The 18,380-nt window shown below is 37.4% G+C and overlaps 1 protein-coding gene across 1 annotated transcript in view; it reads left to right on the top strand.

Annotated features, from left to right (window-relative positions):
- gpc1b (glypican 1b) overlaps positions 1 to 18,380 on the top strand; it is a 96,351-nt gene that overhangs the window by 62,113 nt on the left and 15,858 nt on the right. Inside the window, exon 3 of the mRNA XM_053486462.1 lies at positions 7,359 to 7,750. Within this exon, the coding sequence (XP_053342437.1) occupies positions 7,359 to 7,750 (392 nt within the window). The remainder of the gene's footprint in view (positions 1 to 7,358; positions 7,751 to 18,380) is intronic.

Raw genomic sequence — 18,380 nt, 5'->3', positions numbered from 1 at the left:
TGGGAGAACTTGCACAATTGGTGGCTGACTAAATACATTTTTTGGCCCACTGCACAGATGGATATCAGGAGTCAGTGGTGTCTTCCTACTGTATATCCTTCTGTACACAGCACTCTATACACAGAGTTGCTACAATCAGATCTAACTTGTGCTTCTTTGTTAAAGTCTTTTAAAGAAAAGGTTTATGATTAAAAGTGGAACATAGATACTGAACGATTCACATGTAACCCTTTCAGACGCTAACAGAATATTTTTAGTCCTGTGTGTCAACCAAGCATTCAGGAAAAGACTTATTTACTGAAGTATGAAGATATAACATTACTTACAAATTTGCAAATGCTTAAAGATTAATATAGCTTCAAGGTCATCTCAAGTTTCAATAATTGCCTTTTGGGGGGTTACATTTATTTGTTCAGTTCCCACTCAATGCACAAACCCTAGTCTCTGGATGCAGTGCTGGTCCCAAGCCTGGATAAAATGGGAGGGTTGCATCCGGCGTAGAAACAGCACCAAGTTCAATTCCTGCCTCGGGTCTGTGTGCATGCAGCTTGCATGTTCTTCCTGTACTTGTTGGGTTTCCTCTAGGTGGTCTGGGTTCTTCTCACAGTCCAAAGACATTCAGGTTTGGCTGATTATTGGTGTTCCCAAATTGCCTGTAGTGTGTTTTTATGTGTGCCCTGCGATGGTTTGGCACCCTGTCAAGGGTGTGCCCTGCCTCGTGCCCTGGGTCTCCTGGGATAGGCTTCAGGCCTCCTACAGGATAAGCTGTGAGTAAATGAGTGACTTTGGCATTCCTTACATATAAGCAGCATTACCAGATTTCTTTCCTTGACTTCATAACAATGCACTTAACATCATTACAATTTTAGGTTAAAAAATCTTAAATCTCTGTCACAATATTATGTTGGAAGGACATCCATTATAGTACCTTCCATGGGCTATAGACATTGGGGAGGTGTCTCCAGTGCTTTTAAAATGTGTTGTTTACTACAAAACTTTTACACAATAGGTTATGACAGAAACAGATGAAAACAATTTATTAAAATGTCTGTATTCACTTAGTTTTATAACCTGGGGTCTGTAATAAAATTTCAAATCTGTGACAAACCCTCTCACTGGACAAGTATTAATTAAAAAACAGAGCAAGGCTTTCTCTGACTTTCTGCATTGGAATATGGTCACATTATTGCATCCTTGTTTTTGCAGGAAAAACATGATATTCTGCCATTTAAACCTCTATAGTATCTGTAGCCCTTAGTCTATACTTTTATTCATTCATTTAACAGGATCACAACCTTTTTTTTTCTTCTAAAAAGAAAGAAAGAAGCTTTATACTGCTAGAATGGTGCATTTAACGAGGTAAATTGACTTGCTTCAGTCAAAGAAAGTGCTGGGGGAAAATGGAAAGAGGTGATCTGTCTTAATTGCACAGTTATATTTTGTATAATGATTTGCATTGCACAGTGCTTTCTATAATAAGTCCATTTTACATTGTGATTGAAAATCTGGATATGTTGGTGAATTTACCTCAGAGATTGAAATGCCAGTTTTTAGCCTTCATGCTTTGAACTTCAGTGTGGGCAAAAGCCATGCTGTAGGTGCCTGCATGTTTGTCTTTTATTAGCTACAAGCTAGCCAGCTAAGTATGATGATTGATTTACAGTACTATGCAAAAGTCTCCACTCATTTCTTCATATATTGATTAAAAAGTGACAGACTTCCTTGTATTTTAAATGTAGTCTTGAGGAACAATTTGCCCCCCCTTTTTAGCAAGTTTGTGTCTCTTATTTTCAGATCAGTAAATCTGTACCTGACCAGCTTCTGAGGATTTTTTTTGTTTGTTAGTTAAGCAGTGCAGCAGTTGTTACACAGTGACCTATGAACTATTTAAGCATAAATAAAAAAAAACACATTTAAAAAAACTGTAAAGTAAGTTTAACCAGTGAGAATGTGCTGAGTTAAACAAACAAGAGGGGAAATGAGGTTACTGCTGAGGTTGTTACATAAGCTACCACTTTTGTATGTATGTAGTGTATCGGCACAGCCTGTTTCAATCTCTTACATTTAACCTACATTATTAAATTTAATTTAATCTTATTCAACTTAATTTAATTTAATATAAAGAAACTAGGTTGTACTGAATATACAGTACAACTCATTAAAAGTTAAGGACCTTTATTTTGTTTACTGTTGATGCTAAAGCACCTATACAGTATGTTGATTTCAAGCCACCTGCTTAAAATCATCATGGCTGCTTACAGCATCGACATCCTGACCTTACTGGCATGTACAGCCACGAAAATCTAGTTTGAAGAGACATATTCTGTGGATTAAAAATTACGAGTTTTAAAGCCTTTATTTATTCTAACTTATTTTTTTGTGTCCCACTGTCTCTGTCCCCACCATTTCGTATTTTCTGGGTGATTCATCCTCTTTACAGCTTGTGTGGCTATGCACGTATCAAAATTACACACAATCCCAAATGGTGTTGCTGACATTTAAAAGGTGCTGAATTTGCTTAGATTCCCATGAAAGAGGAAAAAAGCAAATGCATTTGTCTCAGACCATTTGCTAAACCATTAGTGTTGATGCTGGCTGCTGATGCTGTGTATTTTAACCACCTGCTACACCACCAGCGATGCCCCTAACCAGCAATCAACCTTTTTTATAGCCTTATTTTTGACATCACTTGGGATTTATATATTTTAGCCAACTTAAATGAAAATTAAACACACAAGCACAAATTTGTTCACTTGTTCTCTACTTCCTGTTTTTTTTTTTCAGTGTCTTGTGTATTGTATTTAAATACAGTCTTGATTTGTTTGCCTTGTACATTGTGGTAGTTTGGAGTTTTGAGCTCTTACTTTATACCTGGAGTAAGGGAAAGCTTTTTGTGTTTATTTTCTCTGTTGTTAAAAATTAAGCCCATTTATCTGGAAACAATGTAATAAACTGAAAAATTATAAATTCAAGATAGAAAGATTTCACTGGAAGTCCATGCAAACTGCATACACACAAAGTTGGGAATTGAACCTGGCCAGGAAGTCTGACCCTGGAGGTGCAAGGCAACAGTGCCAACCACTAAGCCACCGTGCCGCCCCATGTTGGGATGATGCACTAAGTGAAATTTGGGATAAATGTACAAATTAACAAATTTACAGATTTAGAAGTTATAATAAAATATAATTTAAATAGAAATATCTAAAATGTTGTAAAAGGCATTAAAAGGCATGTGGGTATGACAGCAGGAGTATGAATGCAACATGGAGTTGCATGGAATGAAATGATGTGTGTGTCTGCAGCAGTGTTATTGTAACTGTTTAGTTAGTTCCCTTTTTATGTGTATACAAGTACCAGGAATGTGCAACATACAGTAAGAGCCGTTTCCAAATAATATATCAGTAGACTTTCGGTCAGATGAATGGATCTATTTGGTGGCCTTTCCTTGCTTAAACTTGGCTGCTTTGCAATAATGGCCATTGTTAAAACCACTATATAAATAAAATAAAAATAATAATAAATCAGTTACCTAATGAACATTTATGTAATTGTTTCTGTGTATTAATTATCCAAACAGCTGAATCTTCCAAATAACCAACCTCCCAAACAACCAACCAACCAGGCTATCATCAGTTGGACTAGTAACATGTGTACAGTCGTGGCCAAAACTTTTAAGAATTACATAAATATTGGAAATTGGGAAAGTTGCTGCTTAAGTTTTTATAATAGCAATTTGCATATACTCCAGAATGTTATAAAGAGTGATGAGATAAATTGCATAGTCCGTCTTTGCCATGGAAATCAACTTAATCCCAAAAAAACCTTTTCACTGCATTTCATTGCTGTCATTAAAGGACCTGCTGAGATCATTTCAGTTATCGTCTTGTTAACTCAGGTGAGAATGTTGACGAGCACAAGGCTGGAGGTCATTATGTCAGGCATAGTGGGTTAGAATTGCAGACTTGACATGTTAAAAGGAGGGTGATGCTTGAAATTATTGTTCTTCTATTGTTAATCATGGTGACCTGCAAAGAAACGCGTGCAGCCATCATTGCGTTGCATAAAAATGGCTTCACAGGTAAGGATATTGTGGCTACTAAGATTGCACCTAAATCAATGTATAGGTTCATCAAGAACTTCAAGAAAAGAGGTTCAATTCTTGTTAAGAAGGCTTCAGGGCGTCCAAGAAAGTCTAGCAAGCGCCAGGATCGTCTCCTAAAGAGGATTCAGCTGCGGGATCGGAGTGCCACCAGTGCAGAGCTTGTGTAGGAATGGCAGCAGGCAGGTGTGAGCGCATCTGCACGCACAGTGAGGCGAAGACTTTTGAAAGATGGCCTGGTGTCAAGAAGGGCAGCAAAGAAGCCACTTCTCTCCAAAATAACCATCAGGGACAGATTGATCTTCTGCAGAAAGCATGGTGAATGGACTGCTGAGGACTGGGGCAAAGTCATATTTTCAGATGAAGCCTCTTTCCGATTATTTGGGGCATCTGGAAAAAAAGTCCTGTGTCATGCCAACAGTAAAGCATCCTGAGACCATTCATGTGTGGGGTTGCTTCTCATCCAAGGGAGTGGGCTCACTCCCAATTTTGCCCAAAAACACAGCCATGAATAAAGAATGGTACCAAAACACCCTCCAACAGCAACTTCTTCCAACAATCCAACAACAGTTTTGTGAGGAACAATGCATTTTCCAGCACGATGGAGCACCGTGCCATAAGGCAAAAGTGATAACTAAGTGGCTCGGGGACCAAATCGTTGAAATTTTTGGTCCATGGCCTGGAAATTCCCCAGATCTTAATCCCATTGAGAACTTGTGATCAATTTTAAGAGGTGGGAGGACAAACAAAAACCCACTAATTCTGATAAATTCCAAGAAGTGATTATGAAAGAATGGGTTGCTATTAGTCAGGATTTGGCCCAGAAGTTGATTGAGAGCATGCCCAGTTAAATTGCAGAAGTCCTGAAAAAGAAGGGCCAACACTGCAAATACTGACTCTTTGCATAAATGTCATGTAATTGTCAATACAAGCCTTTGAAACCTATGAAGGGCTTGTAATTATATTTCAGTACATCACAGAAACAACTGAAACTAAGATCGAAAAGCAGTTTGGCAGCAAACTTTGTAAAAACTAATATTTTGTCATTCTCAAAACTTTTGGCCACGACGTGTGTGAATATGTGTTTATTTTTCATTTCATGAATTCTTGATTGTATTGGCAACAATTGGATTCGGTTGGTTTTAAAATCAAAATAAATGGCCTGGCACTGCTATTATCAGAAGTGAAAAGAAAATTATACCGCATTACTCCCATTAGGCATTTTTATGGTTTTAAAATATTTTGTACTGTACAATGATTGAGAGTGTCAGAACATGCAAAGCTAGTCATTGTGTAACTGTGTCATATCAGGCTCACAGTGCAGTGTCAGATGTTGCTTAAGATGGGTATACGATAGAGGAGATTACTGAAATAAATTTGTCTTGTGCAGGTGACCTGCTTCCTTAATTGTTCTGTTTGCAGTCAACTGATGAAAGGAAATGATTAATGTTTTGGGATGTGTGCATTATTATTCTTCACACAAATACTGAAATTATTATTATACCAACCTGATTCTCATGCTCGCATTACAAGCATTATTACATACAGTAAGTCATGTTTGTAAAGTAAATTACCCATAACAAACTACTGTATAAAATGACCTCAACAGCCTTCAGTTTATATACACAGATTAGAATTTGGAGGCCGTGTCAGCAGCCTTAACCTCTTCGCCTGCTTGGCCGAGTGCTTGGTGGCTTGTGGTGCACGGGGTGTTCTGGTGCATTTTAGTTGTTGCCAGCAATTTGTTTTGCAATTGGCTTTTTGTGCAATCAGACCAGACAGGCTTTTTTTGTTTTGTTTTGTTTTTTGTTCCATGTGGACATGGGTGAGTCTTGGGTGTCCATGATGCTGTCACTAATTTGCTGGTGCATAGTTGGTGCTTAGGGTTGTTCAGTTCACATATTGGCTGACTGCTGTATGTGTCTCGCCTGATTATTTCTAGGGATGATTTCAGCTCTATCTTCTATTTCTTTTCTATTGCTTCTCTCTCTCTCTTTCTCTCGCTCTCTTTCTCTCCCTTTCAAGACTCAACTCCTGACTATTAGTGGACAAATAGCTTCAGAAATATAAAAAAGGAAAACCAAGTATTCCATGTTGAACCCTGCAAAACAAACATTTGGCATGCAGCTAATCCGATACTACGTACACTTCGGACATCTTGATGCTACAGCGATATTGTGACCTACTTGTTCTGCAAATTAAATTAAATCTGCAAATCTGTCATCTGTAAATAAAAGTAATCTTTAAAAAATATACAAGAAACATAGGCTAACAACCATAAACCTATTAATTTCTCTTAGTCTGCAGACCCCTCTCTCTCTGTATGACAATCCAAATTACTGCCTGCTTGTATGTGTGTTCGACACTGCCATCAGTTCGACACTGGAACACTCTAAGCTTATTTTATCACACTCTTCCTTAACAGTCTTAAGTTCACACTGATTGTTTCCACTCCCACAATGTTTGTGTGCCTGTGTGTGTGTTTGGTGTGTGTATGCGCAATATGAGTGTGTAACCTAGTTTTTCCACTTATTTTGTCCTACATGACTGAGCTGATTCTTGTACTGGTCCTGTTGAGATAAGGCCGGACCATATCATAAGATTAAGTTAGCTGTAGCTGTAGTGGTTATGCTTTCTACAGGAACCCAGAAGCAGCTTAAAATCAAGAGGTCAAGGAAGAACAATAAAAGAAAATGGATGTACTGTATATATTATACTGTATACACTTACACTGTACATAAACTATTTACTGCCCTTTCTTCAAAGACCCAGTAGATGAAAGTTTAAAGTAAAGAAAATTTTTCCCCTGGACTTTATATATCAGGAATGAAAGCAAAATGTCCCTATCAGAAATTCATCATGTTACTTCCCACGTGGGGCAAACATGCACAGAAAGAATATATTTACATGTTTACATGACTAATATCTATCCATTAAATGGTTTGCCAAACCATTTCAAAGGTTTATACCATCCCCCACATTCTAATTGAAAATTCATTCCACTCAGGCCGGATCGGGTCAAACAGTTCAAACTAAGGTGTTTACATAAAGCAATCTTATTCCAATTGGGATGGTAATCAGATTATTAGTGGAATACTAGGGTAAAGAAAATGCACTTATTTTAGTGTTTTAGTTTCTTCCAAAAAAATGAGCAAACTCCCTATTTAAAGTGCTGGATTATTGTCTTTAATGTTAAAGCTTCCAATTATTAATGATTGGTGTGTGTGTGTATGTGTGTGTGTGTGTGTGTTTTTTCCAGGTTATTTCCAGGAGCTTCTGAATCGTTCCGAAGTTTCTCTCCATGACTCATTACAGTCCTCCTTTGGTTCGCTCTACTCCCAGAATGCCCGGGTTTTCCAGGATCTGTACTTAGATCTGCGGATCTACTACCGTGGCTCCAAACTGAACTTGGAGGAGGCACTGAACGACTTTTGGGGAAAGCTGCTGGAGAGGTTGGTACGAGGACTGAATGGGCGCTACAGCATGGGCGAAGATTATCTGGAATGTGTGTCGAAGCAGGCGGAGACGCTGCGTCCCTTCGGTGAGACAGTACGAGAGTTCAAGCTCAAGGTTACACGCAACTTTGTGGCTGCCAGGTCGTTTGTTCAGGGGCTCGTCGTTGCTGGGGAGGTGGTGCGGAAAGTTTCTCAGGTAAGCCAGGTTCTGAATTTTGGGCACAGGGGTTTACCAGACAGCAAAATTTTAAGAGTTTTGTTATAAGGTACTTCTTGCATAGCTGTGTATTTCTTACAAAATACAGTTATACTGTTATACTGTACATTTAAATTTTAATCAATTGTAGATTCACACCTACTGTACGGTAAGTAAGGAATAAAGATGAGAATTGGGACATTAATAGTTTTGGTTTATCTATATGGCACCCTTGATTTTTTTATTTTTATTTTATTACTTTAAAAAGCAAAAAATTATCTTTTAAAGGTAAAAGAATCCAGATTCCAGAGTAGGCACATGAAGTGATGCATCCTTCAGGCATAGTGCGTTATGAAATGGGGTTGCTTCAGATTGGTCGGGTCTAGGCTTCTAGCAATATTATATGGCAATTAAATGAAGTCAGCTGATGACATGAATGACCAAGTTATCACCTCTTTAGAGTTTTTCTTCCCTGGTGGCATATCGCTTAAGTTGTGAGTGTTTTCAGGAGCATGAGGAATCATTTTCACACGTGGATTGGCCACCACATTATGGGCTGTAATCAAACTAATAAAATAAAATATTAGTATATGATCTGTTTTTTTGGGCCAAACCATATATAATTAATTTATGCCGTATCTCATTAAAAACATTTAAATCTAGTCATTTGTCAGTGACTAGCAACACTGTATCCTATACAAGGCTTTGTTCTCCCTTTGCAATTTTAACCTAATGTTCAGGATACCGCTGCTCTAATCCATGCTAATATATTATATTTTGCAGTGTTGCTCTTTGTGTAAGTGGTTAAACAAAAAAGCTCCTGGTGTGAGGTTGCGAGTTTAAATGCCCCAGAGGCAAGGTAGAAAATTTGGCTGTGCCTGCTATCCCAGAGACATTAGCCAATCATGGGTATTTGTGAGCTCATCTATGCAGAACGTGGCAGAGAGCACGTTTCTCCAAGTGTGTTGCACTGCCCTTTCAGCATAAAAAGCAGCTTGAAAAGATGCAGTTGGCTGCCTTCATGTTGAAAGAACCACATGTTAGTCTTCATCCTCCCTGGTCAGTAGCTGTCATACTGTTTGATAGGGGAGAGCTGGTTGGTTGGTTAAGATTGGCAAATGAACAAATCCCACAGGAGGGGTGTGCAAATTCCCAGGGCATTTGAGGCTTAGTAGATAAGGCTCTAGTTTAGTGATGTGAAGGTCAAGGTTCAGGGGTTCAAACCATAACACTGTCCAGCTGCCATTGTTGGGACCTTGAGCAGCATTCTGCTTTATGAATCATATCACTGTACCATGACCGACCCGGTGAACTTATCCCAGCTTCCTAACAAGCTGTGATAGGCAAAAATACTAATAAAAATGTCACAGTGCTGTAAAATACTGTATACAGTGTGTGTTAAATAAGAGGCTGAGACTGGGAAACTCTTGAACTGAGAAAGGAAAAAAAAAAACCTTGAACTCTTTGACCTTTTGCCAAGGACAACTTAGTGTTTGTAATGATTAACATCCATTTTTAATGTTATAATGTCACATTTAACAACAGTGTTGCTATGATAAAAGAGTGGATATATGAGGGTAAGTCAAAAATATCCGCATTTTGGCTGTACAGTAGAATGGATCTGAATTAAGTTTTAGATAGGACAAATACATAATTTTTCAACATAATCTCTTTGCTTTACATTACACTTTGTACATCTGTCCATAAGCAGTGTGTTCATTCATTTAAAAAAATGTTTAGGGCTGAGCAGCGAGCCACGAATGCACTGCTGTTTTCACTTCTTCATCAGAAGTGAATCTTCATCCTCATAGGACTGCTTTTAGGGGACCGAACAGGAGAAATTCTGATTATGCAAGATCAAGACTATAGGAGGATGATTTAACACCTAAAAATTAAGTTTTTGCAGAGTGTCGACCCTGTGGGCTGAAGTGTGCAGACATCATGCAAATTCACAACGCATGTGGATACCAGTCTTTTGTGTTTAATCTAAGGTTTAGACTTCAGCTCTTCAATAGGCGTCTCACTGTAAATTGTTATATCTTTTTCCTGATAATGTTCCAATACTGGCCCTTGAGAATCCCAGAAAACTGTAAGCATCAATTTTTCAGCTGATGGTTGACTATTTTTACTTTTTCTTGGCTAGCGATGGATGTTTCCATACATACTCGGCTGTTTACTCTCAGGCTCGTAGTGATAAAATCCACGTCTCATCACCGAGTAATGAGAGAACAGATCTTTTTAAGAAACGTTCACCCTTCTTAGAGTATCAGTTCAATTACGAGTATGATTATACTGTGCATACTTATGTTTATCCTCAGTTTCTTCTTCTCTTCCATGTATTCCATGTTTTCCTCCAGACTGACCGATCTTCACTGTATACTATAAATAATATTTAAATCTATTATTTAGTACTAGATGCTTTCCTTTTGCTCGATATTCCCTGAGTAAGCAGCATTTGTTATATTTTTGGCACAACAATGAAGTTTAATAGAGATTCCCTTGTGGACTGCTATTTAAAAGTTGATGTGGGATATTCTGTGAATGTTCTGTGGCCTTTAATCAATATGGTAATCACAGTCAAATGGCAAACCTAAAAATGTGAGAAGAACTACTGATGCTCACACCTAGCATCCAAATGTCACTAAGTCTGCTTTCCTGATTAGGTTAGGGACCAGCATCTGAGCACACACACACACACACACACACACACACACACACACACACACACACACACACACACACACACACAGACCTTTACAGTCACATTGCTTGAATCAGCATACAATTAGCTGTGTTAAGTGTCGCTTATCAGTTGTTTATTACATTTTTTATATGCAGGTCACTTATGATTTTATTTATTTTTTTCCAAGGCCTTAATATGAATTGACCAAATATCCAAAGCAACTCACTCACTCAGTCATCATCTATACCGCTTTATTCTGTATACAGGGTCACAGGAAACCTATAGCCTATCCCAGGGGACTTGGGGTACACCCTTGGTGCCAATCCATCGCAAGTCAAAAAACACGCTCACACACTACGGGCAATTTGGGAAAGCCAATAGTCTATTCTGCATATCTTTGGACTGTGGAAGGAAACCCACCAAGCATGGCGAGAGCAGGCGGACTCAATGATGCAGGATGCAAGGTGCAAGGTGCAAGGTGACAGTGCTGGCCACTAAAGCACCATGCCAGACTGTTCCAAAGCAACAGTTTCACAATTTAAGTTCTGGAATATAACCATGCCATAAGGGAAGAAATAATCTGGTATTCTAGTATAAACTATTATTTAGTACAGTACATTCAGGTCATCAGCTGAATAAATTGTAACATGTAACATTGCTGAGTTTAGACTTGACCAACTGAAGCAATTCCAGATCACAACACTGCCTCCAGGGGTTTGTACTGTATAGTGGGCACTGTGCATGATAGGTGCATCGCTTCATGTACTTCCCATTCTTATCCTTACACACGCCGATTCTTGAATAGGGTAAATCTAGATACATCAAACCTCTGGACATGACCTTTTTTCATTGTTCCAAAGTACAATCTTTATGCTCCCTAGAAAAGTCTTTTTATGATCAGTTTTAACAGCAAGTGAGATTATGGCCATATAGCTGTCTAGTCCGAACCCTGTGATATTTGGGTGCATTATGGGTGTGCAAATGCTATGACTTTCCATAATAAAAAAGCCCTAATTTTTTACTTTTTTTAAACATTGTAACTTCACTAAGCATCTGAATTATCCATATTAATGACAACTACATGTCTTCAATGACATTAACAAAAGATCAACACTATATGTCACGTTTTAATAATGTTTTAAACATTTTTTCACCAATTGCAGCCATTTTAAACGTCCTTAGTTGTTGAACATATGTGCTCATTTTTATATTTGCCCATCAAACATATATAAACCTGACAGAAATATTCTGCTCTTTTTAAGTGATGTCAGAACATGAGCAACAAAACATGGGGAATAGCAAATCAGACAGTTCACTACTTTTAAGTAGGTTATGGGGATTTTCATGCAATATTGTTTGTATAACAGATATAAAAAAAAGATGAGAGGATATCTCTATGATGAATGAATAGTGGCTTTAACTGTGACCTCTATTAAAATGTAAGGTTAGCCTTGTCCAGAGAGAAAGAATGAACAAGACAGCAATCCTCACTCCTGTGGGTGTATTAAGGTGTGCAAGAGGCTCTGTTTTTATCCATGTGTAACAGGAAATAAAGAAAATAGAGGTCACAAGCAAAATGTGAAAAGAAGATACATTAGCGATGACGCCTTTTTTCTGTTAGAAAGCATGAATGTGTGTAGGTGTTATGATTAACATTTTTAATGTGAATAAGACACCACAGAGAGTAACCACACACATGCATCATGCACGCATGCACACAAGCTATCATTTTTATTTAGTTCCTTGTTTTAAGCCATGCTTGGTATTCTCATTAATAATAATCATAATCTAATGCTGTTTTATGATAACATTTTCAGTGTTGAAGAAACATGGTATTAAATTATCACTGCGAAATGAATGTAAACATCAGCAAGCAGTTACTGCTACAGTAGACTTACAATCTATACTATAGGTGTTAAAGAAAAAAAAATCCACGCTGATGATGCACAGTAAATATGTTTACATTGAAATATTTGTAATGTGTTTAGTGATTCTGATGCATAGTTGTTGCTGGTTGCTGTTGTACGTTTCCTGCTCCAGCGAAAAGTGAGTGAATGCCTGCTGCTCTGATGTCATGGGGAAATTAATAACGCAGTTAATTTGTTGTTGTTGTTGTTGTTTTTTTCCCCAGACATAAGAAATAATAGCAAAGTCTTGCTCTTAGCTGCACAGAGCATAGGAGTAAGAGCTTTGTTTTCTCATTATAAAGTACCATTCAGATTTCAGGTTAATGAGAAATCCAATTATACCAAGATACATCTACCGTATAGCGGGGCTCAAAATTCTAGGACGCAGCGCGACCGTACCGTATGTAATGCTGCTGACGGGCATATTGGCTCCCAAGTTGAACACTATCTGTTTGAGTGTGCGGGTGATGAGGTGAAAGAGCTTGACACACACTAAAGGACTAAGTCAAGTCAAGGTTTATGTACTAAAGTGCTGCCGCATCACTCCTCTTTTATCTAGAGATAAAACGAACTCTGTTGCAAACACTTTTCAGAGAAATGCAGCTTAAGCAAGTCTGAAATCACAAGATGATGTCATATATGATTTTCCTTCGTTTTGTTCATTTATGTAGAAACTTGAAGGAGGATTTTCTGAAGGCATTTAGAACAGAAGAGAATAACATAGAATATATTAGAATGTGTTATAGAATAGAAAAGAAACAATCATAACTTTAAAAGAATGATATGCTTATGAAGGAAACAGTTATAGATAGATAGATAGATAGATAGATAGATAGATAGATAGATAGACAGACAGACAGACAGACAGATAGATAGATTTTTATTGTTGTTCTTGTTTACTGTAACTATACCCAAAAACAAATTTGAAATGAAAAACTATGTGAAAAACAATGGTGATCAGCAGCAATTGGTCGATGGGAACAGTCACCAGTAATGAGTGGGAACAATGGTGATTGAACAAAAACAGGAACAGGAACAATAATAATTAGAAATTGGTTGATGAGAACAATGGTGATTAATAATTAGTGTATAGGATTAATGATGATCAGTAATTGGTGGGAATGATGCTGATTGTTGATGACAACAGTGTGGATCAGTTATTGTTTAATAGGAACTAAAGCGATCCGTTATAATCAGTGGGAACATTGGTAATTATAAATCACTTGATGAAAACAATGGGTTAATGGGAACTATGGTGATGATATTTTGGTTAATGGGAATAATGGTAATCCCAAATTGATTACTAGAGAGAATCTTCTTCTTCTTTGTCTTTGCCCAGTAATTGATCAATAAGAACAGTGGTGATCAGTGAGTGGTCAGTGTAAGGAAAAAAACACGGATGTTTATAAAATACTTTTAAGGCACACTTTTAAACAACTTAAGATTTTCCTAAATGCTATGATACAAAATTCCACCAAAAAAGGTGGAATTTATTTCTCCAAAGTAGCAAATATTTTTAAAGAGTAAACATTATCATAATCTCTTCGTCATGGCATTTCCTCCTCTTAGTCGCATAGTCAAACACTGATAGGGCCTCTTTCTCTCTCTCTGTCTCTCGGTCTCTCTCTTTCTTTTATTTGATGCCAGTTTTGGTCAGTCTCCCACCAAATGAGTTTCACATCGAAAGGAAGGAACTGCCCTTTCACACAGATGTCTGTCAGATGATAATTAAAATGATTTAAAAGGAATAAACAGATGGAGGGAGACAATATAAAGAATAAAGTGTTTTTTTTTTGACAATCCTTAAGTGGAGTAGCTAAAAAAAAATACAGGGGAAAACATTTCTAAGGAGGAGACAAAGAGCAGTAAAAGGAGACAGCTGGATGTCTTCTTGCAACAGTGATCTGCCTATCTATTGCTTTCTTCCCAAGATTTTGGTTCTTATTAAAGACAATGTGCTTGTAACTAAGCCAGTTAAAGCATTTTTTTCTCACCAGAAGGAAAGAAAGAGAGAGAGAAGAGTTTGTTCATATTTCTTTCGAATTACTATAGCAAATGCTTTTAAAAACACATCTCTGTCACGCTTGTCAAAATACCCCTTACCAAAATTAGGGACTTAAGTACCATAGTGTTGATAAAATCAAGTTATATATACTCAGCAAAAAAAGAAACGCCCTTTTTTCAGGACTGTGTATTTTAACAATAATGTGGTAAAAATCCAAATAACTTTACAGATCTTCATTGTAAAGGGTTTAAACAATGTTTTCCATGCATGTTCAATTAACCATAATCAATTAATTAACATGCACCTGTGGAATGGTCGTTAAGACCTTAACAGCTTACAGAAAGTAGGCATTTAAGGTCACAGTTCTAAAAACGCAGGACACTAAAGAGACTTGTCTACCGACTGTGAAAAACACCCAAAGAAAGATGCCCAGGGTCCCTGCTCATCTGCGTGAACGTGCATTAGGCATGCTGCAGGGAGGCATGAGGACTGCTGATCATCCTCGCAGTGGAAGACCACGTGTAACAACACCGGTACAGGATCGGTACATCCGAATATCACACCTGCGTGACAGGTACAGGATGGCCACAACAACTGCCCGAGTCACACCAGGAACACAAAATCCCTCCATCAGTGCTCAGACTGTCCGCAATAGGCAGTCCATGAGGAGGAGATGCACTGCAGTACTTCAAGCAGCTGGTGGCCACACAAGATACTGACTGGTACTTTAGATTTTGAGCCTCCCTTCATTTAGGGACACATTGTGAAACATTTTTAGTTAATGTGTTATGGTGTTGACTCTTTTAGTGTTCATACAAATATTTACACATTAAGTTTACTGAAAGTAAAACAGTCAGGACGTTTTTTTTTTTTTTTTGCTGAGTATACATGGTTTGTTTCTTAGCATGTGATAAACCAACATACTCCTTTTTAATGCAAATGTGTCAGATTTGTTAGAAAAAAAATTATCTCTTCCATTGCAAATGAATGTAGTACATGCACAGACCGAGGAGTAACGCTAAACTTTGGATGGCGGTTGTATTACAGTTATACCGACGTTCAAATGACAAACACCATTGAGACAACATCAGAACAATGTTTTTTTTTTAAGTTGGAATGACTTTTAAAATGACAGAGATAACGTTGAATAAAGGATCCAAACACAACCTTAAAACAATGAAATTGTAACTTTTACATCCTTTACATGGAGCATACAATAGATACCAATTAACATCCATTACGCACACTATTCCGCACTACGTCCAGTCACATGCATGGGTCCTTAAGTTTCTTACAGGATTAAGAATTCTGATCGGATATTGGGACAGACACAACACGCACTCTTGATTTTGTAATGTTATATCTCGGTTTGATTTAATTTCAAAAATATTACCATGAGGCGCAGCATTACTTCCAAATTACTGTACTGTAATATGGTGCTTGCACAGCATCCAAACTGCATCACATCCTATTTCACAGAACAGATCTCACATTTTAAGGGCTGTTTTCTCTTTTTGGCTGCTTTTCATTTTAATATTTCCGCCGTCACCACAGTGACTGGAGCTTGAGTCCTGTATTAATATTGTTTTAAAGTTGTTTTTGCAACATCGTGTGGGCGGCATTCGTTCAACCCCGTTATCCTCTCGTCATGTACAGTAGTCTATGTTGTTTTGATGTCACTTTATCCAGGTAATTCTAACTTTCAAAAACAACCTAATACCAATGATGTCTCAAAATATGTTATGTTGCCAGATTAACATTGATGCCACGTTTTGACAACCAAAAGGTCCTGCTGGGGAATGTATTCATTTATGTTACCTTATAAGTCCTAAAAAAAACTAGAGCTTGTTCGTGACTCTAAACTGAGTGCCAGAACCCTAGAACTAATTAACTAGTGGCAAACAACTGTAGTGACATGCTGCGTAGAAACGATGTCGTGCTTTTAAATATCAGTGCCAAAAATGGAAAAATTTGTTTTGGTATAAGCATATGTTGTATTAAACTTTCAACTCAAATGCTCTGTACGAAACCGGCTGTTTGCCCAACACAAATAGGGTTTTTTTCCTTTCTTTTGAATTATTCTTGCGTATAGTAATTGTATCAGATTATACCTAATGTACAGATGTGGGGGTAATACATAGAAGAAATAATCACTTTGCATTCTTCCCATCTTTCCGCCATCTCTCACACTCATGCTGAACTCAGCGTTAACATATCTGGGGTTATGCCTGTTATCAGTGAGTTTCCTTTCTGCAGAGGTTGCAGAAGTACACTAACTCAGTACTCATATAAAAGTATTTGCCTAGAATATACTCCCCTACAAGTACAAAAGTACTGGATATCTATCTGACTGAGTTTTCGAGAAACATTATTTTAAAGTATTTAAACACAAATTAAATTGGTGCACTTTTCTAACTTCAGTTGAAGTTCATGAAATCCTGTTGGTATTTACAAGAAACATGTTTTAGGGCAATTTATTTCAAATATTATTTGACTGGTTGGTTGAGACAGAGAGGAATCCATACTGCATAGAGCTTTTAGCAAAGGACATTACAGCTAGAATGCTGAAGAACTTTCAGCAATGATGAGTTTTATGGATAAAAAGGAGATGTTATAACGATGCAAGCAGTCGCTCTGTAGTTTGCTCACGTAGTTTTATTTTAATGGAGCTGTTCAAAGTTAGTGTTTCCTTCAAAACAAAAAGGGTTTCGATAATTTAATAATCATTAAATGAATGGCAAGCAGCATTGTTACCATCGTCCATTACATTGGTAGATTAGCTATCTAGGTGCTACCTTTGCTACCCTGTGTTAATTATCCATGGGCATACTGCAAACATACAGAAGTCAATAAGTTTAAAAGAAGCACCAATACATTTTAAGCAATTTTCTAAAAAATGACATTGTTATTGGCATATAATGTAGAAGTTTACAGCTCTTTTGCTCAGTACAGTATGTTAGCTAGTAATCTAAATCACGAAAAATCGTACTTTAACAAGTGTGTACACACGAGAGACCTGAAAAAAGGAGCTAGAAGAATTTACAGCCCAGAGACCAAGTGGAAAGGATTGTTGCCAAGGTAACCGTCTATCAATGTGGTACACTAACCATTGACCTGCCAGTTCTTTCTATAAATTAGGATTGGTGGAATTATTTCGTCCTCTTTAAGTAAGCTAGTGTAGGTCACGGTATGGTGTGAGTGAAAGCGCTTATATATGTTTAGGTTCGAAAATCAATGTACTTCTGTTTGATCGTCATTTGAAAAGTAATGAGTCTCTATTTTAAATGTGGTGAGTAAAAGTACTGTTTTTGCATCTAAAAACGTAATAAGTAGAACTAAAAAGTGTCACATATGGAAAATACTTCCATAAATGGAAGTACAAATGAAATACAAATGGAAAGTATAGATACACAAAAATACTGTAAAAAATACTATATTTGTACTTTGTTACTTGCCACCTTTGGTTTTTCTGATCCAGCCACGAGAATGGCTTCAGTAAATCAAGGCATTCTTTAAGACTATCTGGAAAAAAAAAAATATATGGTGCCCTTTTCTCAAAAAAAAAACTCTGTCAAGGGGAAACTATGTAAACCATTTAAGGCAGAGCAAATTCTAATTCTGCTGCTGAAGCAGTTAGCAAGATTTCACAAGAGAGCTTTAGTCTTTATGATGACCAGTTACAAATTTCTTCTAAGCTTTGACAGCAACATTGTATTAAATGGCTAAAACGTAGACATCAGCATGCATATGAGGGTGTGTGTGTGTGTGCGTGTGTGTGTGTGTGTGTGTACTGTATGCCCATGGCGCCTGTTGTAATCACTTTCACCTTGTCTCGTGGCATACAATATAATTAACCCGCATTAGCCATCCTCCTCGGAACAACCTTCTAACTAGCATAACATTAGCGCAGGCTAATTGAATTGAGCTCATGGTTTTATGCTGGATGCTGTATTAGGAAATCATGTAGCTGTGAAATCATATACACAATTGTATCCAAGATCAGTTAATATGATAGTTCTGGGAAACATCAGGTTT

This window comes from Clarias gariepinus, chromosome 25 (assembly GCF_024256425.1).
Source record: "Clarias gariepinus isolate MV-2021 ecotype Netherlands chromosome 25, CGAR_prim_01v2, whole genome shotgun sequence".
Classification (NCBI taxonomy): Eukaryota; Metazoa; Chordata; class Actinopteri; order Siluriformes; family Clariidae; genus Clarias; species Clarias gariepinus.
Note: the sequence above shows the minus strand (reverse complement) of the source record. Positions and strands in the feature narration are given on the sequence as shown.